Source organism: Eptatretus burgeri, chromosome 7 (assembly GCF_056783735.1).
Source record: "Eptatretus burgeri isolate ZD-2024b chromosome 7, Ebu_testis_v1, whole genome shotgun sequence".
Classification (NCBI taxonomy): Eukaryota; Metazoa; Chordata; class Myxini; order Myxiniformes; family Myxinidae; genus Eptatretus; species Eptatretus burgeri.
In genome coordinates this window covers 29,496,018-29,514,986 of record NC_140967.1, presented here as the reverse complement: position 1 = coordinate 29,514,986, position 18,969 = coordinate 29,496,018, and the positions used below count along the sequence as shown (strand labels likewise).

Genomic DNA, 18,969 nt, shown 5'->3' with positions numbered 1-18,969 from the left:
AAAGCACAAAAAAGGAAAAACACAAATTATTGAAGTGCATTGCATATTATATCGCTTTCATTCATGGAATGAAAACAAATCCGGCGGTTTGAACTTCAACGAAAAATCGGTGACTTCATTGTACTTGATAGAACTGCAGTTAATACGTCGAAAGATTTACAGGATTTCGCGTGGTTTCGCTTTCATGTTGACGGCTTCGAACAACACCTCAGAATTTGAATTGCCAACGAAAAGCGTGACGTGCGCCGCGTTTGGGGAAAAGTGGGCGTGGCAGGGATGACGTGTTCGGCGGGGAAGGAAATGAACGGAGACGTTGGGCGGTGCGAGTGCATCGTCGTGAAAATGTTTCAAGAGAAAAAAGAAATGAAGCGGAAAATGCAATACTCGATTACTTGGGCGGTGTATGTTCAATCGCCATTCATCCCACCAATGAGAGCGGCGTATCAGTTTTATCCATTTTTTTTTTTTTTTACTTTATGTTTGAAGGTTTGTTCAGGATGTTGAATAGATGTTTGTGATCGAGGACATGAGTGAACCGTTTGGGTTTTACCAGTCGAAATGATGTAAAAGGTTCATCTTCAACTGTTTACTTGGTTACCGGTTGTTTTTTTTTGTTTTTTTTTAAACGGCCGAAGGTATTCAAACGTCCGATCAGCTGTTGTGTGGGGATTGGGGCGTGTCGGTTTGTCCGTGTGTGTCTGTGTGTTTGTGTCCACGTGCTGCGACCAATGGACGTGCGTTCTGGATCATTGGTGAGTCATTGCGAATGGGACGTTAATTACCTTGAGTGAGAGGATCAAACACGGGCTGAGATTGAGCGAGGTGGGATGATCACCATGATGTACGGTTACCGACCCGGTGTTACACACCACCATGGACGCGTCCCCCTTTTGTAAGATTAACTGAGAAATCATTTCGATGACTATATATATATATATATATATATATATATATATATATATATATATATATATATATATATATATATATATATATATATATATATATATATATATATATATATATATATTTATATATTATTATTATATATTCGGTGCCAAGAAACTGAAGGAGTTGGAGTCCTGTGAATCATTCGTGCTGGAATGAAACGGGCAGGGAATGATCAGACGAAACTGTTAAACAGAAAATAAACTTGAAATTTATTCCACTCTTTTAGTTCACCGTTTGCAGGAACATTCTTCTTCTTCTTCTTCTTCTTCTTCTTCTTCTTCTTCTTCTTCTTCTTCTTCTTCTTCTTCTTCTTCTTGTTCATGTTCTTCTTCTTCTTCTTGTTAATATGTTCTTCTTCTTCCTCTTCTTCTTCTTCTTCTTCTTCTTCTTCTTCTTCTTCTTCTTCTTCTTCTTCTTCTTCTTCTTCTTCTTCTTCTTCTTCTTCTTCTTCTTCTTCTCCTTCTTCTTCTTCTTCTTCTTCTTCTTCTTCTTCTTCTTCTTCTTCTTCTTCTTCTTCTTCTTCTTCTTCTTCTTCTTCTTCTTCTTCTTCTTCTTCTTCTTTTTCTTCTTCTTCTTCTTCTTCTTCTTCTTCTTCTTCTTCTTCTTCTTCTTCTTCTTCTTCTTCTTCTTCTTCATCTTCATCTTCTTCTTCTTCTTCTTCTTCTTCTTCTTCTTCTTCTTCTTTGTCTTGTTCTTCTTTTTTTTCTTCTTCTTCTTCTTCTTCTTCTTCATCTTCTTCTTCTTCTTCATCTTCATCTTCATCTTCTTCTTCTTCTTCGTCTTCTTCTTCATCTTCATCTTCATCTTCATCTTCATCTTCTTCTTCATCTTCTTCTTCATCTTCTTCTTCATCTTCTTCTTCATCTTCTTCTTCATCTTCTTCTTCATCTTCTTCTTCATCTTCTTCTTCATCTTCTTCTTCATCTTCTTCTTCATCTTCTTCTTCATCTTCTTCTTCATCTTCTTCTTCATCTTCTTCTTCATCTTCTTCTTCATCTTCTTCTTCATCTTCTTCTTCATCTTCTTCTTCATCTTCTTCTTCATCTTCTTCTTCATCTTCTTCTTCATCTTCTTCTTCATCTTCTTCTTCATCTTCTTCTTCATCTTCTTCTTCATCTTCTTCTTCATCTTCTTCTTCATCTTCTTCTTCATCTTCTTCTTCATCTTCTTCATCTTCTTCATCTTCATCATGTTCTTCTTGTTAATATGTTCTTCTTCTTCCTCTTCATATGAACCTGGCTCTCACGGATCGATGAAGGTTCACGACCACATGGTCATTGTACACATACATTGGGAATGAGATGTTATTTAGTAAACACGACATGTCTGTCCCTTCACTGACGAGAACATTGTGGGATGGGGGGAGCAAGGAGGATGGGAGGGGGGTGGGGGTAGAGGGGAAACAGGGTGTTCTGGACGTGTGTTTAATAGGGGGACTTGAGGGAAAGGAGGGTTGTGGGCTTGGTGGATGGTCCCCTTATGCTGCCATTATTACAGGGTTGAACGAAATTGAGAACATTAAAACGACACGTTCAAACGGGTCATATGAAACGACACCCAGAGACATCCGTCATGGGTTGTGGGAGGACGTAAGTGTGAGGGAAGGGGAAGGGAAGGGAGCGTGAGGGAAGGGGAAGGGAAGGGAGCGTGAGGGAAGGGAAGGGAGCGTGAGGGAAGGGGAAGGGAAGGGAGCGTGAGGGGAGGGGAAGGGGAAGGGAGTGTGAGGGGAGGGGAAGGGAAGGCAGCGTGAGGGGAGGGGAAGGGAAGGCATCATGATGGGGAGGTGAAGGGAAGGGAGCGTGAGGGGAGGTGAAGGGAAGGCAGCATGAGGGGAAAGGAAGGGAGCATGAGGGGATGTGAGGGGAGGGGAAGGGAACATGAGGCGAGGGGAAGGGAGCGTGAGGGGAGGGGAGGGGAGGGGAAGGGAAGGCAGCATGAGGGGACGGGAAGGAAAGGCAACATGATGCGGAGGTGAAGGGAAGGGAGCATGAGGGGATGAGAGGGGGGGAAGGGAACATGAGGCGAGGGGAAGGGAGTGTGAGGGGAAGGGAAGGCAGCATGAGGGGAGGGGAAGGGAAGGCAGCATGAGGGGAGGGGAAGGGAAGGCATCATGATGGGGAGGTGAAGGGAAGGGAGCGTGAGGGGAGGTGAAGGGAAGGCAGCATGAGGGGAAAGGAAGGGAGCATGAGGGGATGCGCGGGGAAGGGAGCGTGAGGGGAGGGGAAGGGAAGGCAGCATGAGGTGAGGGGAAGGGAAGGCATCATGATGGGGAGGTGAAGGGAAGGGAGCGTGAGGGGAGGGGAAGGGAAGGCAGCATGAGGGGAAAGGAAGGGAGCATGAGGGGATGTGAGGGGAGGGGAAGGGAACATGAGGCGAGGGGAAGGGAGCGTGAGGGGAGGGGAAGGGAAGGCAGCATGAGGTGAGGGGAAGGGAAGGCATCATGATGGGGAGGTGAAGGGAAGGGAGCATGAGGGGAGGTGAAGGGAAGGCAGCATGAGGGGAAAGGAAGGCAGCGTGAGGGGAGGGGAAGGGAACATGAGGCGAGGGGAAGGGAGCGTGATGGGAGGTGAAGGGAAGGCAGCATGAGGGGAAAGGAAGGGAGCATGAGGGGAGGGGAGGGGAAGGGAAGGCAGCATGAGGGGAAGGGAAGGCAGCATGAGGGGAAGGGAAGGCAGCATGAGGGGAAGGGAAGGGAGCATGAGGGGAGGGGAAGGGAACATGAAGGGAGGGGAAGGGAGCGTAAGGGGAGGGGAAGGGAAAGGAGCATGAGGGGAGTGGAAGGTCATTTTCCTTCAATCTTCGAAAAATCCACGCCAATGCTTGTGCCTTTATTTAATTTCCACACGTACAATAAGCTCCAGAATCTCTTCACCTGAGACAAATTGTGGAATTGATCCGAGCAGAAGATCCAACTACTTTTTTTTTTAAAGGATATTCCGTTGGTCCAATTCGCACATTCCTTGAAACCACTTCCTCTCCATGACTTCTGGAGAATTGTATGATGGTAGAAGGGGTGTGAGAGGAGGATAGCATGAGGGGAGTGGAAGGGGAGGCAGCGTGAGGGGAGGGAATGGGGATGCAGCGTGAGGGGAGGGAATGGCTTTGATTCTACAACACGTCTGCTCCCCACATGCAGAAGCACATGATTCACGAGATGGCCACATACCCTCCTCCACCCCGCCAAGCACCACATGCCCGGATTGGATTTCGAGTTGGAGTTCAGATTGTATGCCCGCGAAACATGCGCACTGCACACGCATAACCAAGCATGCAGGCACGCACACACCCCACGGAGAGACATTTGTACCACGCCTGTGTGTGCTGTCTCCATACCTCTTTGTTTTAAGTGACTGACGACTTAATATGTTGCAGCAACTATGAGTATATTATTACCAACCGCCCGCCGAAGGTGAAGGAGGTGGTTTTCACCCTTGTTTGTCTGTGTACAGGATATCTCAAAAAGTTGTGGACGGATTCAGCCGAAACTTGATGATAAGAAGAAACCGATTAAATTTTTGTTCAGATTCAGATCTAGATCCAGCTGATCAGTGGGATACAAAAGATAAACTGTTCAACCTGGGGGAATTTCAAATTTGTTTGATGCTTTCATTCCTTCTTTCATCTTATTCAAATCATCAATACTTGTTTGTGTCCTCCTTCACTGATGTGGTCATACCTCCGTGCTTTGTGCTGCCACCTTTCCCCTACTTTTTTGTCATTTCAGATTGATGGTGGGCCACTCGGTTGGAACACCAAATGACTCGATGACAGCTGACTGACTATAATTTCGCACATTGCACCTCAATCCCATCACAACCCCTCCCTCCCCTCCTCAACGCCCTTGCTCTCCTCAGTATTCCTCGCTCAACCACTTTCTTCAGCGCTCCACGCTCACCTGTTATCCTCAGCATCCCGCTCTCCCTGGTGCCCCTCGCATCCCCGGCGTCCCTCGCATAACCCGGCTCTCATCGGCGCCGCTCGCTCCCCCGGCTCTCATCGGCGCCGCTCGCTCCCCCGGCTCTCATCGGCGCCGCTCGCTCCCCCGGCTCTCATCGGCGCCGCTCGCTCCCCCGGCTCTCATCGGCGCCGCTCGCTCCCCGCTCTCTTCAGTGCTCCTCGCTCTCTTCAGCGCCTCTCGCTCCCCGGCTCTCTTCAGCGCCCCTCGCTCCCCAGTTCTCCTCAACGCCCCTTGCTCCCTGCTTTCCTCAGCTCCCATCATTGCCCCACTCTCCTCAGCATTCCTTAATTCCCCACTCTCCTTATTTTACCTCGCTCCATTGCTGTCCTATCCATCATTAGGCTATCCTCTTTTTTTTCCCCACTGCTTGTGCCACTAGCTTTTTCACTGTATCTATACTGCTCACTCCACACTTTACCTGATACCTACATCTTGCATGCCCTCCTTTTACATTCCAAACCCTCCATACTCAAACATAACTTGTTTCTAAACAACATGAGAGATTATCCTCCCTCAGTTGTGATGATTTGTCACACATATTCTGCATACTTGGTTTTTCTTTACAAACTTGTAAGGCCACACCCTTGAACGTCAAAGTATAAAAGGCACACACTTCAACTTCAGCTACACCATCACCTTTCTACTGGCATCACATCTTCCCAATGGTGATGGGCCGTCAAGTGGGTTGGCTCATCCGTGATGGGTGCGGCCTAGCATGTGGTGTGCTCACATGGGTACTTGTTGCATACGCTTGGTTTGTGGTTGGGGTGATCATGCTCTGGCCCTATATGAATGCTTGGTACGGATGTCTCAATGGTGTACTTCTTGCTGCGGTCTCCTGCCTTGCACTCGCTTCTCACCTGCGCACTATGCTCACCAATCCTGTAAGTGACTTGTTACTGGGTAAGATGGGTAGGGTGTATTATGTTTCGACACGAGACGAGATTCTCTCCCATTTTGTACTGTTGAGATGGATATACCGCTCTACAGCATGCTCTTGGGATGGACAAGCCGTCTTCTGCTGTGTGATTAGGGTGCTGTGCCGCTGGGAAATGCAACGCCTGCATACATCGAAAGCCTGAGACTGCAGCCTGGGCAGGTTGTGTACAAGTGTGCCAAGTGTTCGAGTATCAAACCAGAGAGGGCGCATCACTGCAGGTGTGTATTCGTCAATTCATCTTTGTTCACCATTTCATCATGCTCTCCAGGTATTCTGAATTTAGCATTCCTCCTTTTCTTATCGATGCGTCGTCTTGATACCATCATGGGAAAAGCGATGATGCTCGGACAGACCTTGTGCCAGCAGGAAGTTGAGAGGCAAATTGTAAGAAAATGGCTGCAAGGCACTCGTGGTTTACTCGAAGGTTAATGCCGGACTTCTTGTTTGTTTGTTTTTTCATTAAAGTAATTTCATTAAGGAGCAATGTTGTTTAGATGTAACGTGTAAGATTGTGGGGGCACCATTGTATATCGGAGCATTTGACCATTGCTCTCACTCACCTGCAACCTGAGCACTCGCTATATATCCACAAATTCCCCCATTCAATCATTGTACAAAGTACACATTGGACGTTGTTGGTGTCTGCAATTTGACACCAGTCTGCCAAGAGCAGCGTTTACCATCATTTATGGTTCGAAGCCGAAAAAAGAATCCAAAGCCCGACTATCAGACAAATCGGTCGTTTTTTTTTTTATTAAGCAGCAATGTTTGGATCTGTTGAGCGCTAATAGGTTTCAAGAACAGAATTAACGGGTTAATAGGTTTCAAGAACAACAAAAATCGGTGATCATTGAAAATGAAATTGTAAAACTGAATAACTAGAACGGCATTCGGAAGGGCACGTACGTACGTACCTCCGCCAGGCTGAACGGCGAACAGTTTAGTTTTGTACCCCACCGATGGGCTGGATCTGCATCCGGACCTTAACCAAAATGTAATCTGCTTGGTCTTCTCACCTAACCAACTCATCCACCAAGTTTTGTCTTAATCCATCCACAAACTTTTTGAGATATCGTTTTTGGCCCCCATCTCGCAATGCCGAAGTCACTTAAAAAATTCTCGCGTCCGGATACAGATCTTCATCGAAATCGAATCGATTTGTCCGTGTCACACACACCCAACCTGTCCACCAAGTTTTGTCAGAATCCGTCTATCACTTTTTGAGATATCGTGCTTCATATTGCCATTGGTCCTATCTCTCAATGGTGAAGAATCACTTTAAAAATTCTAGTATCCAGATATGGATCTTCACCAAAATCTAATCGGTTTGTCCGTGTCACATACCCAACATGCCCACCGAGTTCTGTCTGAATCCATCCCTAACTTTGATATATCCTGCTCACAGTCAGACAGAGAAACAGGAGTGAAGACGTAACCACCGTCCAACTTCGGTGCCGGAGATAAGAATGACAAAATGTTATTCGATCAGGATTAGTGGTGAAGCTATACTCCTACACCTCCCTCCTCTGTGCATACATAATAAATAAATTGTCCTTGAACCCACTTTGTCAATTAAAACTCAGCGATTCTCCATTTATCTGACGTTTTTTTTTTGTTTTTTTTTTCTTCCGTTCCATAACAGCATCTGCAAAAGGTGCATTCGGAAGATGGATCACCATTGCCCTTGGGTCAACAACTGTGTTGGAGAAAGGAACCAGAAATACTTCGTGCTGTTCACGGTGAGCTTTCTCCTTTGTTGCTTTTACTCACTCATCCTTTCACTACGTCTCGTCTGGATTGACAAGACGGTTCAGATGTTGTGTGCGTGTGCCTTTTTTAGATGTGCAATCTGGCTCTGATTCCCAACCAGAGTATAAACCGCCACCCTGGTGCTTCGCAAACACATTGCTTCGCCAATGTTCTTTGGAGGGGACGTTAACATGGTGGTCCGTTCTGTTTGCTTTTGGAAAAAAAAAATTGCAAGAACACCCCCCCCCCCAAAAAAAAAAAAAAAAATTTTCCTTTTGAAAAGAGTAGGCCAATGTGTGCCGATACCTAATTCTGTTGTTGAGCAGACTTCAGTGGTGACAGGAGGCAGACTAACCCTCCTCCTGAACGCTCTGCCTGTGCTGCAGATGTATGTTGCCCTGGTTTCTCTGCACTCCCTCGTGCTCAGCGGATTCCATTTTGCACACTGTTTCAACATCCAGTGGAACGGTGCGTCCGTATTCTCGAGTTTTTGGTATCGTTCATCACTCACAACTTTCTTGGCAGTGTATTCGCAATGCGTGTGTCGTTAAAGTGAAACGGAAGGCTTCCCGTTGAATAGTACGCCGTTTTAAAAAGCATGGATGAATGTTTCGACACACTGTGCACAAAACATCTGGACAAATGGCAATTAATGGGAACGAGAATCACATTCCTGGGATCGTATTTCGTATGCAGCATAAGGCTTTGCCATGGTGCCGGCGATAGCTCACCTACTCTTCGTGAAGGACACCTTTGGATCTTTAACGTCCACCAACTTATGCCGGCAGGTGGGACGCTCAGTTTAACGTCCATCCGAGGGAAGGCACACGCGTTGATGAATCGTCCTGCGTGTGAAACACTGAGATTGACGGTTCATATCTGGGTCAGGCTCATTAAATCGATCCTCATCACGTTCCTTGGTGATTAGCACAGTTGTTTAGGATCTCGTTCTGAAGCCATATATATATATATAGATGTGAGCTTCTTGTGTTGCTCTACTGATGGTGTTGCGGCAAAGTACGGCTCTCCAAAATATTGCCAAACACTTATCATGCCACCTCCTGGTCTGGAACTCTTGAAACATGACATCACCCCACCCGTTTAGGTCCGCAACCTTCCTATCATTCCAGTATTAAACTATTGTGCCTTGCTTGTATTTGGCAGAATGTTAAAGGGTTTGTCATCGTGAAGATTATCAACAGCAAGCCAATGAGACCGTTTACAGTCGCCGTTGTCGGACGGTGTGCGAGTATTGGTGAAAATCTCCGATCCATGGATTTGCGATTACTTTACATCACATTTTCATGGAAACGTGTGTCACCTTTTTGTGCGCAGTGTGTTCTAATTTTCATTGTAACGATGTATCAGTTCGTTGACTTGCTTTTTTGAGACTTGCATGATAAATGACAGACCATAGTGCAATGTGTAGTTGATGTGCATCATTTTAACTGGTAACACCGATGCTGTGTGCTAGGCTGCAGTCCATTCTCCCCACCTGTTACCGTGCTGCTCCTCGTGAGTGTTTGCCTAGAGGGGTTGCTCTTCCTGCTGTTCACCTCTGTCATGCTAGGGACCCAACTGCATTCAATCTGTACTGATCAAACGGTCAGGACTCCCTCATCATCCCACTTTATCGATTTCCGTCTCGCCGTTTTTGCAGGATAATGGACAGCATGATTTTACCCTGCCTATCTTACATTGTCAATTCATTTTTAACCATCTAGCAGAAAGTTCAGGTGTGCAGTTAGCATCCCATTCCATCTCATGTCAGTCGGTACATTCAAATACATGACCATCACTTGATCTCTTTCCGAGGGTGGAATTCCGTTGTTGATCTAACGTAGAAACTGTCTCACTGCTGTGCGTCAAATCCAAGGAGATCGAGCGGCTCAAGGGCGAGAAGCCAAGCTGGGAAAGGCGAGGCAGCTGGGAGGGAATGCGTGCGGTGTTCGGAGGAAGACCATCCCTGACTTGGTTCAGCCCTTTGGATGGCTTGTTCCTGTTCTTCTCCGTCAGGAACTTTCCACTCGAGACACATCCTACAACACTGTACGTGTAAACTCGAGACCAAGATGGCTACATCATGATTGTGACTGTGCTGCATCTGCTTCCTCGCCAGATCTTTTTGGTGCTTGATACTGGCCAAACGTGTTTTGCCCAAGATGTGACGCAAGCTGATCATCTCAGTAACGCCATCAGTATGGGACTCTCCATTCGCACTGACAATATGGGCCCACTATGTAAAAATTGAATTGCTATCCTGCTGCAGATGAATTCAGTTGTGTGAGAATAGTTCCCTCACTACTGATCTTGAGTAAGCATCTTCCCTCTCCTTCCAAATCTCGTGCATGTTCGAGGGCTGCTCAAGGTTGACGTGGGTGGACCTTTTAGTTGTAGAACATGTAAAAAATAATTAATTGCTGAAGTTTTGCGCATCAATATTTGTCTACACCGAGTAAGTTATACGGGAAGTGAGATAAATCTGAGTTGAAACATTCTAGGTTAAAACCAATATCACGGACGGCGGAGTCAGATGTGGCGCGCAGCAGCGGTGTATCAATAAGTTCCTTGTGAAGAACATCAAACCGGCTGATATTCATTGGAGACTGTCTGCACAACCTGATGATGCATGGAGCTTCACATGGTTGTGTTTGAATGGTGCAGCACGTTCAAAAATATTCGTGGACGGTTGAGCGATCTTGAGCATTCTCAGATAATCTCGCCAGCTACTGTCATTCAAATAAACATAAAATGTGTTGAACAACTGATATTTATAGAATCGTCCGATCACTGGACGTGAAATCCTCGTAATTGGACGTCAATGTTGTAAATGTAGAAGCAATTATCGATGCTCACTCGAAATTCATTTAGATTAGATGAGTGTGAGGGTGGGCACCAAAGGACTTTGTGTTCGCTCACTCATGAATCAAAGAGAATTGGAACGCCACGAGAAGAGGATTTCTTGAAAAAGATAGTTTTTATGCGACGAGACTTTGTTTCATCATTTCAGTCTCGGATCAAAGCAATGCAGCACAGAGTGGTGAACGTTCTTGGTCCCCCTACCACCAAAAACGTACACGAGATTCGGCCGTCAGCTGAAAATCTTTATACGGCAACATTGTTTGGAGTATTTAACGGTTTAATTCGCAGGGAGTTTCTTGAACATACGAAAAGCATCAATGCACGGTACTGGAGATGTGTGACGGGCGCAGATGACGGACAGGTAAGCCATCTCATCACCTGTCTTATTTACATGATGATGCTCGGCCCTACACGGCAAATTAGCCAATCCAAGCGCATACTACAAAACTACTATGTGAGCAGAGATGGTTGGGGAAGTTCAAAGTCATCTCCCTTACAGTCCAGACTTATTCACCACTTGGAGAACATCTGCATAGCATCAAGTTTACAATTGACAATAAACTCAAATATTTATATATGGCCACAATGGCCAAATCGATGAGATCGGTATGCACTTGTGGCATGGGACTAACTTGGGAAATCATTCAAGTTATCATCCTCCCTATGTCTTGAATTTCCTGAATAGGAAGCCTGTCAACCTTGAAGTACTCTCGTAGAAACTCATGAAGGATGAAAATGTATGCACCATCACCACCACCACCACCACCACCTTGTTAATGAGGGAATGAATTTTGATAGCTGGCCATTTTCCTGGTGACTCAGTTGCCCGTACGAGTGCTCCAAACGCTCCTTCTCTGCTCACACCATAATCATTGAAGAAGGGTGGAGAAATGAAGTTTCTCTTAAGATCCAGCACATGATTAATTTATATGTGTCTTGCAACCTTTGAGTAGGTTTCCCCACCCCTCCCCCCCTCTCTGTTTATATATTAAGCATGATTAGACAGAATCTGAATTTGAATTCCTGTGAATTTGCCGATGCGTACAATCACAATAAGTGTGACAATTGAGCGTCGTTTTTGAACGAGGTTGGCCATCTACGCAATATGTTGAACATCTGATTATTTGATGGACGTCTGACAATCAGTCAGTGTATCCATCTGGTGAAAATTCCATTTCCAGTGAGCGATCGTTTCAAAACTAAAGACTAGCGTGACCATTACTAGTTAAATTTGTTTGTACGGTATTATATAATAAGTATTGCAGCTCTGGTTTAATCTCGTTGGTCCTTCACCAATCAGAGTTCCAGACTTGCACATAAGCTTGCATGATATCATAATGGATCCAAAGGGAGTTGGTCATTCCACACACATTGGAAGGTCAACGAAGCATTTTAGGGTTTTTCAAAAAGCCAAGTGAGTGGACGAAGGACGTTTATGGCATTTGGTACGAGTGACCAGATATCTCAATAAAACCCATCGATCCAGCACGAGGATGGATATTTCGCTGGATTCAATTCCGAATCTTGTCTGCTGGTTACAGCACTGAGGCACGCTATCCTGCCGACGCAACACCCACTTTGATCAGGAATTTGGTCAGGTTACGGGACACAGTGGCCTACTCTTTTTGAAATGGACCATGGGACCTTGCTGCTACCCATGCTGCCGATTTTGTTAAATGTACTCATCTGTTGTTGAGAACTTACCCCTGGTGCAAGGGGCAGTCGACATAGTACACGTGCATTGACCGATTTGATTTCCTCCACCCCCATATACGTATCACATATGCAGCAGCCCAAACAACCCTCCCATCGCCACTCGACTGCAATCCCAGGTTGTATTTATATGTGTATGTAAATGGCCCACAAGACCTTTTGATGCATGACCACGGTAGGAATATTTCAGTCTTATCCACAGAAGCCCTGTAATTCTACCTCCGTTAGCAGTATAGTTGGCTCGCACTTGACAAACACCAACTTCATGTGGATAGATAATGGGTGCAGGAATACATTCGATAACAAACACCATTTGCTTTACTGTCATTTCCTTCAAGGACACTATCAAAGCATGTTGAATTGTATGAGTGATGGATATTCCTAAATGTTTCTCCCAAGTAATGGAATTGTAATTGTCTCGTTATAATTTTAATTTGGCTTTTGAAGTGGGAATGAATGGAAATTATTTTCTTATGCCACGTGATTGTATCATAAAGCCAAGATGCCAAGTTTATGATCAGATTTTGTAATCAGGAATCATGATGTACAGCATCTCTTCATTCTTGCGGTCTCACTTGATTTAATTTATACTTTCAGCTTAATATGGTTGAAAATGAACCGCTCCCGTGATGTACATGTTGCATTTTTTTTTAATTAAATGTGGAATGAATCGTTTGACTGTCATGAGTGATGGATGGTAAGAGGCGAATACACAATGTAAAAGAAGCAGACGCAAGAAAAAAAAAAGCTTGAGCAATGGTTGAAACTCTGGCCGAGTCACAGCCAAGACTTTAAAAACGGTACGTGTTGCTTCTTTGCTCGAAACTCAGCATTTAAAAGGATAAGAGCATGGACCAACAATTATAGCTTGGCATCCATGGGGAGGAGAGAAATTCTCCTTCGGACATGCTTTGCTGAGTGCGGTGAAAAAGGCAGTGTCATTGTTGTGACGTCGCTGGTATCCAGTGCTCTGGGAAGTGACGGCAATCCTCCCCCCCCCCCCAAGCTAAATGGTTGTGTTTGTCTCATCTAAGAGTCGTGTGTGTGTGTGTGTGTGTGTGTGTGTGTGTGTGTGTGTGTGTGTGTGTGTGTGTGTGTGTGTGTGCGTGCGTGCGTGCGTGCGCGTGCGTGCGCGCGCGCTCCACTATGAGCATTAGATCCTGTAAATAAATAAACAAGGCAAGCTGATCCCATCCTACGTGCACTGTATCAACATCTATGTAACACCGCCACCATTATCTCCTGACGTCTTGAATATTGCGCCAACCGTTTGTCGGACCAAAAGAGGTTGAGTTTAATGGCTGAAACATCAGATTCTTCTTGCTCTCCACGGCAGTTAGCATCCCTCGATCGAAGTTCCATAGATTCCATCCATTAAATTATATTGTAATCCGTTTTGTCGAACAGCCAACATGTGGAGCAGCAATGCCGAAAGTGGGACTAGAGGAAATAAATGATCACACCGCAAACTTTGAAAACAATTTTTATTCTCAAAATTAACCAAAACTTGGCCCAATATAAATCCAAAGACACGACAATGTAAAAGTTGAGGATAATGACCAGTGACAACACAAAGAAGTGAATTCAACGCACTCGGATTTACTATCTCCGTTTAGGCCACAAGAGAAAAACAAAGCTTTCATTCCATCAAAAACCACCTTCAGATTCACTTAGAACGATAGAATGCGAAATCCAGTTCTTATTCATTGATGAGCCAAATTATCGATGCTAGGGGTCCGGAAAAAGACACCCGAACAAGGAACCGCGTTTAAACATCACGAGGTGGTTCTGTATTTACACGAATCAAAGCATCGTCCATCAATGCCGATTGCGAATGTCGCAATTTTTCCGATTTTTAATCGAACTCCGTGAGCAGAGAAACATTGCTCAGTTCATGAGCGCATCCATCTGTACAAGGCGGGCATTCGTGTCACCGACCAACCGGTAGGAGACTATACCGGCAAACGTGAGCAAAGCCCTCGCCTGGCTACGAAGCTGTCAAGGCACACGCGGATGGGTAAAGAACGAAGTGTTAAATTCACGAGATGACATTTATGGGATCATGGGTCAAGGATGTTGGGAGAGACATTCGTAAACGACAGAAAAGTCAGCATGAATGGAAGAGGACGAGCAATCCAAACTGACTGCAAAAGGTTTGCAAACCTTGTTACTACGTCGTGAACACACACTGCAAACAGTTGCTCCCTGGATACATTATAGCACTCGTTCAATAACGCTCAAAGTCACAGTGGCTAACTTGCTTTGATTCAAATATCTAAGAGACGTCATTTTTTATCAGGATGTGCAAGAAAGAATGGAAAGAAGAGAAAGATGTCAACGGAACAGAGAATTTGTTTTTTTTTGTTTTTTTTTTAGTGACCTCTCAGGTTCATGGAGGAGCTTGTACATATTGTAAGCAGGACACACATCAACAGACGTCACTGCAGTTTCACAACAATTACAAGGACGTTCACAGACAATGGACAAACGCTTATGGGATTTGAACACAGGTTCTCTGCGTCGTGAACCAGGGGGTTCGATGGAACCAAGGATCCCAGTTTAACGAACTTGTGTGCTTCATGGGTATACCAAACTGGGTTTTTAGATGCAATCATCATCATACTATAATGGGGCTATGGCGGATGTATGAATATATGTATATGTATCTGAAACTCCAAGGATTGCACTTTTCATAAATTAAAATGAGTGACATTTTTGGGGAAACTGAAGCAAATCCAATTGCAAAGATTTACGTGCACACAAAATAATTTAATTTGAAACTAGTTAAACCAGAATGGCACTCGGTGGAGCACATACCTCCGCCACGCAATGCCTGATCCAAGAGAACATATCGGGCCCAATACATTTTTGAACTATTATGCTATATATCGTTTTTGGCCCTATCTCTCAATGATGGTAATCACATTCAAAATTAAATAATTATCGTATCCAGATCCAGATCTTCACCAAAATTGAATCAATTCGTCGTGGTCACACCGTTCAATCACAATTTTTAATTACGATTACGTCGTGGTTCAATCACAATTGAATCAATCCTGCGTCTTTCTTTGGGTAACGAGTTGCTCACACCCAACCTGTCCACCAAGTTTTGTCCGAATCCACCCACAACCTTTTGAGATACAGTGCTATATATCGGTTTTGGCCCCATCTCTCAATGGTGAAGAATAACTTTAAAAATTCCAGTATCCGGATCCGGATCTTCACCAAAATCTAATCAGTTCGTCCTTGTCACACACCCAACCTGTCCACAACTTTTTGAGATATCCTGTACACAAAGACAGAAAGACAGAAAGAAAGGGGTGAAAACATAACCTTCACCTTTGGTGGCGGAGGTAATAATGCAACTACCACAGCACACAGTTATATAATCTGAAAGATAATATTTACGGTGGAGATGGAAATCAGGAGGACCAGATAAACATTGTTGTCACTGTATCGTGTAGAAAGGAAGCTGGCAGGATGACCGAAAGGTACGTACACTCGACTCTAAGCTGTGTCTAGCCTGGGTTTGAATCTCGACACGGCTATATAACCCATCGTCCTGGTGTTTCACAGGCAGGGTGATTCATGAATGTGTGTGCCGTCCCTCGAATGGACGTTAAACGGGAATCCCGTCTGCCGGCATTCATTGGTGGACGTTAAGGATCCCACCGTGTCATTCGCGAAGAGTCGGCATGCCATTGCCAGCACCCTGACCAAATTCTAATTTCCTCGCTATCCAGCAAAGGGTAGTATTGCATCAGCAGCACCCCCAGAAAATGATGCAACCAGCAGCCACAGACTGCACACGATAGCTAGCATCACGAGGAAGGTGCATAGATGGTAACGCCAACCAGGCCAAGCCCTTCAATCAATGAATACCAGTTTAGCAGGTGTGTGAATCTTCGATGAATAGCATTTTGTCGTTAATTTCAGGGGGGTATATGTCAAAAGAGCACTTCAAAACATGGCCTCACCAACTCCAAGTCCTCTGCTCCAGTTGTTGGACGGCCCGGTCCAGCTCCTCCGGCCGCTCTCGTTCTGCGGAACTTGGTTAACAATATGTTCATGGTGGCTAGAAGCACCTCTGGAAGGTTTTTACGAACCTGAAAAAAAATATATAACCACCAAGCACAATGGACAAATCCACGGTAACGAGTTAGACGCACAATTTTGCATACTTAACGTTCATTGCAGCCAAGTAATTGAGACTGACAGAGCCATTTCCTCTCTGTCGTTATAAAAGCTGTGTTTCAAGAAGTGAAGGGTTGTGGGCTTTTCACACTGACCATCTCTCTTCTGCAGCAGTGGGCAAAAACTTGATGGGAACTGACGTTACACAAAAGGGACTCCGAAAAGCTATGTACTGTGTCGCATTATGATATCTCATGTCCTTAAAGTACTGGCAGGATGAGTTTTATGCGAGTACGATTGGATAGTCGAGTATAGCTGCACAAGGAAGTATGGAATTTAAACAGGTACGTTTTAAGTTATTGCCACCTTAACATGAACAGGTGGGTAACTTGTGTTACATAACTCATGTTATGTTACACTCCTTTTTGCTGAATGTAAACACAGTTTGTGAGAACTTGTATTGGTATAGTTATCTCAAGTAAGTTTTATTCAACCAGACATTTATACCGGGAGGAACATTTAAACACAGTAAAGTGATTTCAAAAATGCAATATCGTCTCATGAAGAATTCTTCAGAAAGGAAACAAAAGAATGCAAAACAAAACAAGACCAACAATAAGAGACTTGGAGATATTTCATGCAAGATGGTCCCAATAATTATTTTACAAAATGAACGACAGAGAGACAGTTAGTTCATTGAAGATCAGAGTAAAGGGCAGACATGCAGTTAAGCTTCCTTCATAGTATTTTTGCATGTGATAGTTTTATGAAGAGCCATCAAAAGAGAAGTGTCCTCATGCATTAACTACTGTTGGAGCTGAAAGCTTTCTCATTATCTTGCTACGATGGTAGAAGATCTTATCCTTGCATTCAGGCCACTTCCAAAACTTTCCAGCAGGTACCATGATGGACACTTGATAATCAGATCCCCAAAACCTTCTTCACTTCCCCAGCATAGAGTATGCCATCGTATTCCACCTCCACCCAATCGCCATCTTTGAAGTCTGGAGATGGCATTGATGAATACCCATCAAACGTGATGAAGCTGGTTGCTGGCTTTCCATCGTTGACAGCCATATTAGGAACTTTCTGTGCATTTGTAAAAACTTCTTCAAATTGTTCTCTACGATGTGCAATTTCTTCTTCTGTCATATGATGGACTGACACTTTCATGTTCTTTGCAGCTTTGTTGAAGCCGTGAGCATTAATGACATTGTTCTTGTGAGCCTTAACCTTGTTCCATACAAATCGTGTGACACTTCCCCCAATTCCATCAACTACACCCTTTCCATGGCTGGTCGTAAAGAAATGCCAGTCAAGCTTCTTGCCATGCTTTACCGGAAGAGTTACCTATGCTGCAGCCATGAAACGGTTTTTGAACTGGGAAGGTGGACCATCGGACCAAATGGACACTCTGCTCACCGCAGCAGTGAGATCTTCAAGAATCTTGTCAATGTAAGGTTCTACTGTGTCCTTGGTGTGAGTTAAGTTATCAGACATGATGACACCTGAACTGTAGGATCCAGAATGCCAGACCACTGATGTAAATATACTCACAAGGCTCTGTTGCCAACGGGCACTGTGGATTTCATCCTGCTGTACACAGGTTAAATTATCTGTGAAATCTACCTGGACAATTGCACAAAGTGGGTTATGATTTGGGGATGTTAGGTCTTTCATCTCTTTCCAGGCCTGTGAATGACATCTTTGTGCATAACAGTGTTCGAAGAACTGAGGGATAAGATCAGCAACGGAGTGATGTAGTTCATGAGAGGTGTCTTCTTCCACACACTTGTTGAGTCTACATCGATCATCTGCTTTCCATACATTCCAACTGGTCATCAACCCTGCGTCTTTCTTTGGGTAAAGAGTTGTAAATCCTTTACCATCTTTACTGTACATTGCTTGGTCGCAGTTAGTCAGCAGTTCTTGGTTAGTTGAGTACAGATGAGGGTCTCTTCAATCTGATTGGAGTATGAAGGAACACCAGCATCAACTTTGTGCAAAGCATTTATAGCCATGGAAGAGTTATGATAGAGACACAGGCACACAATATGTGCCATTTTTTTTGCTCAGCTGCACATGTTGCAGGTTATAATTGAGCAAACTTAGTCCTTCCTACTTTGTTATTTTTCCTCAAACATGGCATAGGTCTCATCTATTTGAAGAGGAGAGATGCCTGATCTGCTCTTTTGCTTTTGTTCCATCTTGCTTTTCCACATTGGTGTTTTTCCCTTCCTGAAGCTTGTCTATCGATGTCTTCTCTCAGATAAAAAAAATCCTCGATAAGCTTTCTGGTATCTTCAGACACTGCACAGAAACTTGAAGTGGGCTCTGAAGTGGACTGTGCTGGCAATTCATCCTCTTTGGTGAGATGCGATGAATATACAAAAGCGCATGGTGAAAGTGACCCCAGATTGACCCCATAAACTCCTAGAGGAAGTGATTACTGCCCTCCAATGACAAAAGGATGAGAGAGTCAAAACTGAGAAGATGAAGACCACTCTGACTAATAGGCAAGGTATCCTTGGTAACTGACATTACACAATGGTAACCAATGCTGCGATAAATGATGTTACACATTTTATTAAACAGATTTAAAAAAATAAAAAAAACGAGCATCCGTTGAAGACGAAGTCTTCGATATCCCCCGCCATAGTAA

At 44.5% G+C, this 18,969-nt stretch overlaps 3 protein-coding genes across 9 annotated transcripts in view; 1 reads left to right on the top strand and 2 right to left on the bottom strand.

Annotated features, from left to right (window-relative positions):
- LOC147022917 (uncharacterized) overlaps positions 1 to 18,969 on the bottom strand; it is a 395,784-nt gene that overhangs the window by 364,859 nt on the left and 11,956 nt on the right. The window lies entirely within an intron of this gene.
- Positions 577 to 18,969, top strand: part of LOC147022916 (palmitoyltransferase ZDHHC7-like) — a 44,930-nt gene continuing 26,537 nt past the window's right edge. Inside the window, exons 1-7 of one of the 3 annotated variants that reach the window (XM_085887896.1) lie at positions 584 to 752; positions 4,676 to 5,793; positions 5,943 to 6,067; positions 7,492 to 7,588; positions 7,985 to 8,066; positions 9,073 to 9,203; positions 9,475 to 12,848. In XM_085887896.1, coding sequence (XP_085744022.1) covers positions 5,572 to 5,793; positions 5,943 to 6,067; positions 7,492 to 7,588; positions 7,985 to 8,066; positions 9,073 to 9,203; positions 9,475 to 9,657 — 840 coding nt within the window. In that variant the 5' untranslated portion in view covers positions 584 to 752; positions 4,676 to 5,571 and the 3' untranslated portion in view covers positions 9,658 to 12,848. Of the gene's footprint in view, positions 753 to 4,675; positions 5,794 to 5,942; positions 6,068 to 7,491; positions 7,589 to 7,984; positions 8,067 to 8,762; positions 8,900 to 9,072; positions 9,204 to 9,474; positions 12,849 to 18,969 lie in introns of those variants that run through there. The other 2 variants (XM_085887898.1, XM_085887897.1) reach the window with 2 other exon arrangements.
- Positions 13,643 to 18,969, bottom strand: part of NUP93 (nucleoporin 93) — a 67,135-nt gene continuing 61,808 nt past the window's right edge. For all 5 annotated transcript variants that reach the window (XM_085887879.1, XM_085887884.1, XM_085887880.1 and 2 more), the window contains 2 exons: positions 16,151 to 16,279; positions 13,643 to 14,168 (listed from right to left, as the gene is read on the bottom strand). In XM_085887879.1, the coding sequence (XP_085744005.1) occupies positions 14,061 to 14,168; positions 16,151 to 16,279 (237 nt within the window). In that variant the 3' untranslated portion in view covers positions 13,643 to 14,060. The remainder of the gene's footprint in view (positions 14,169 to 16,150; positions 16,280 to 18,969) is intronic.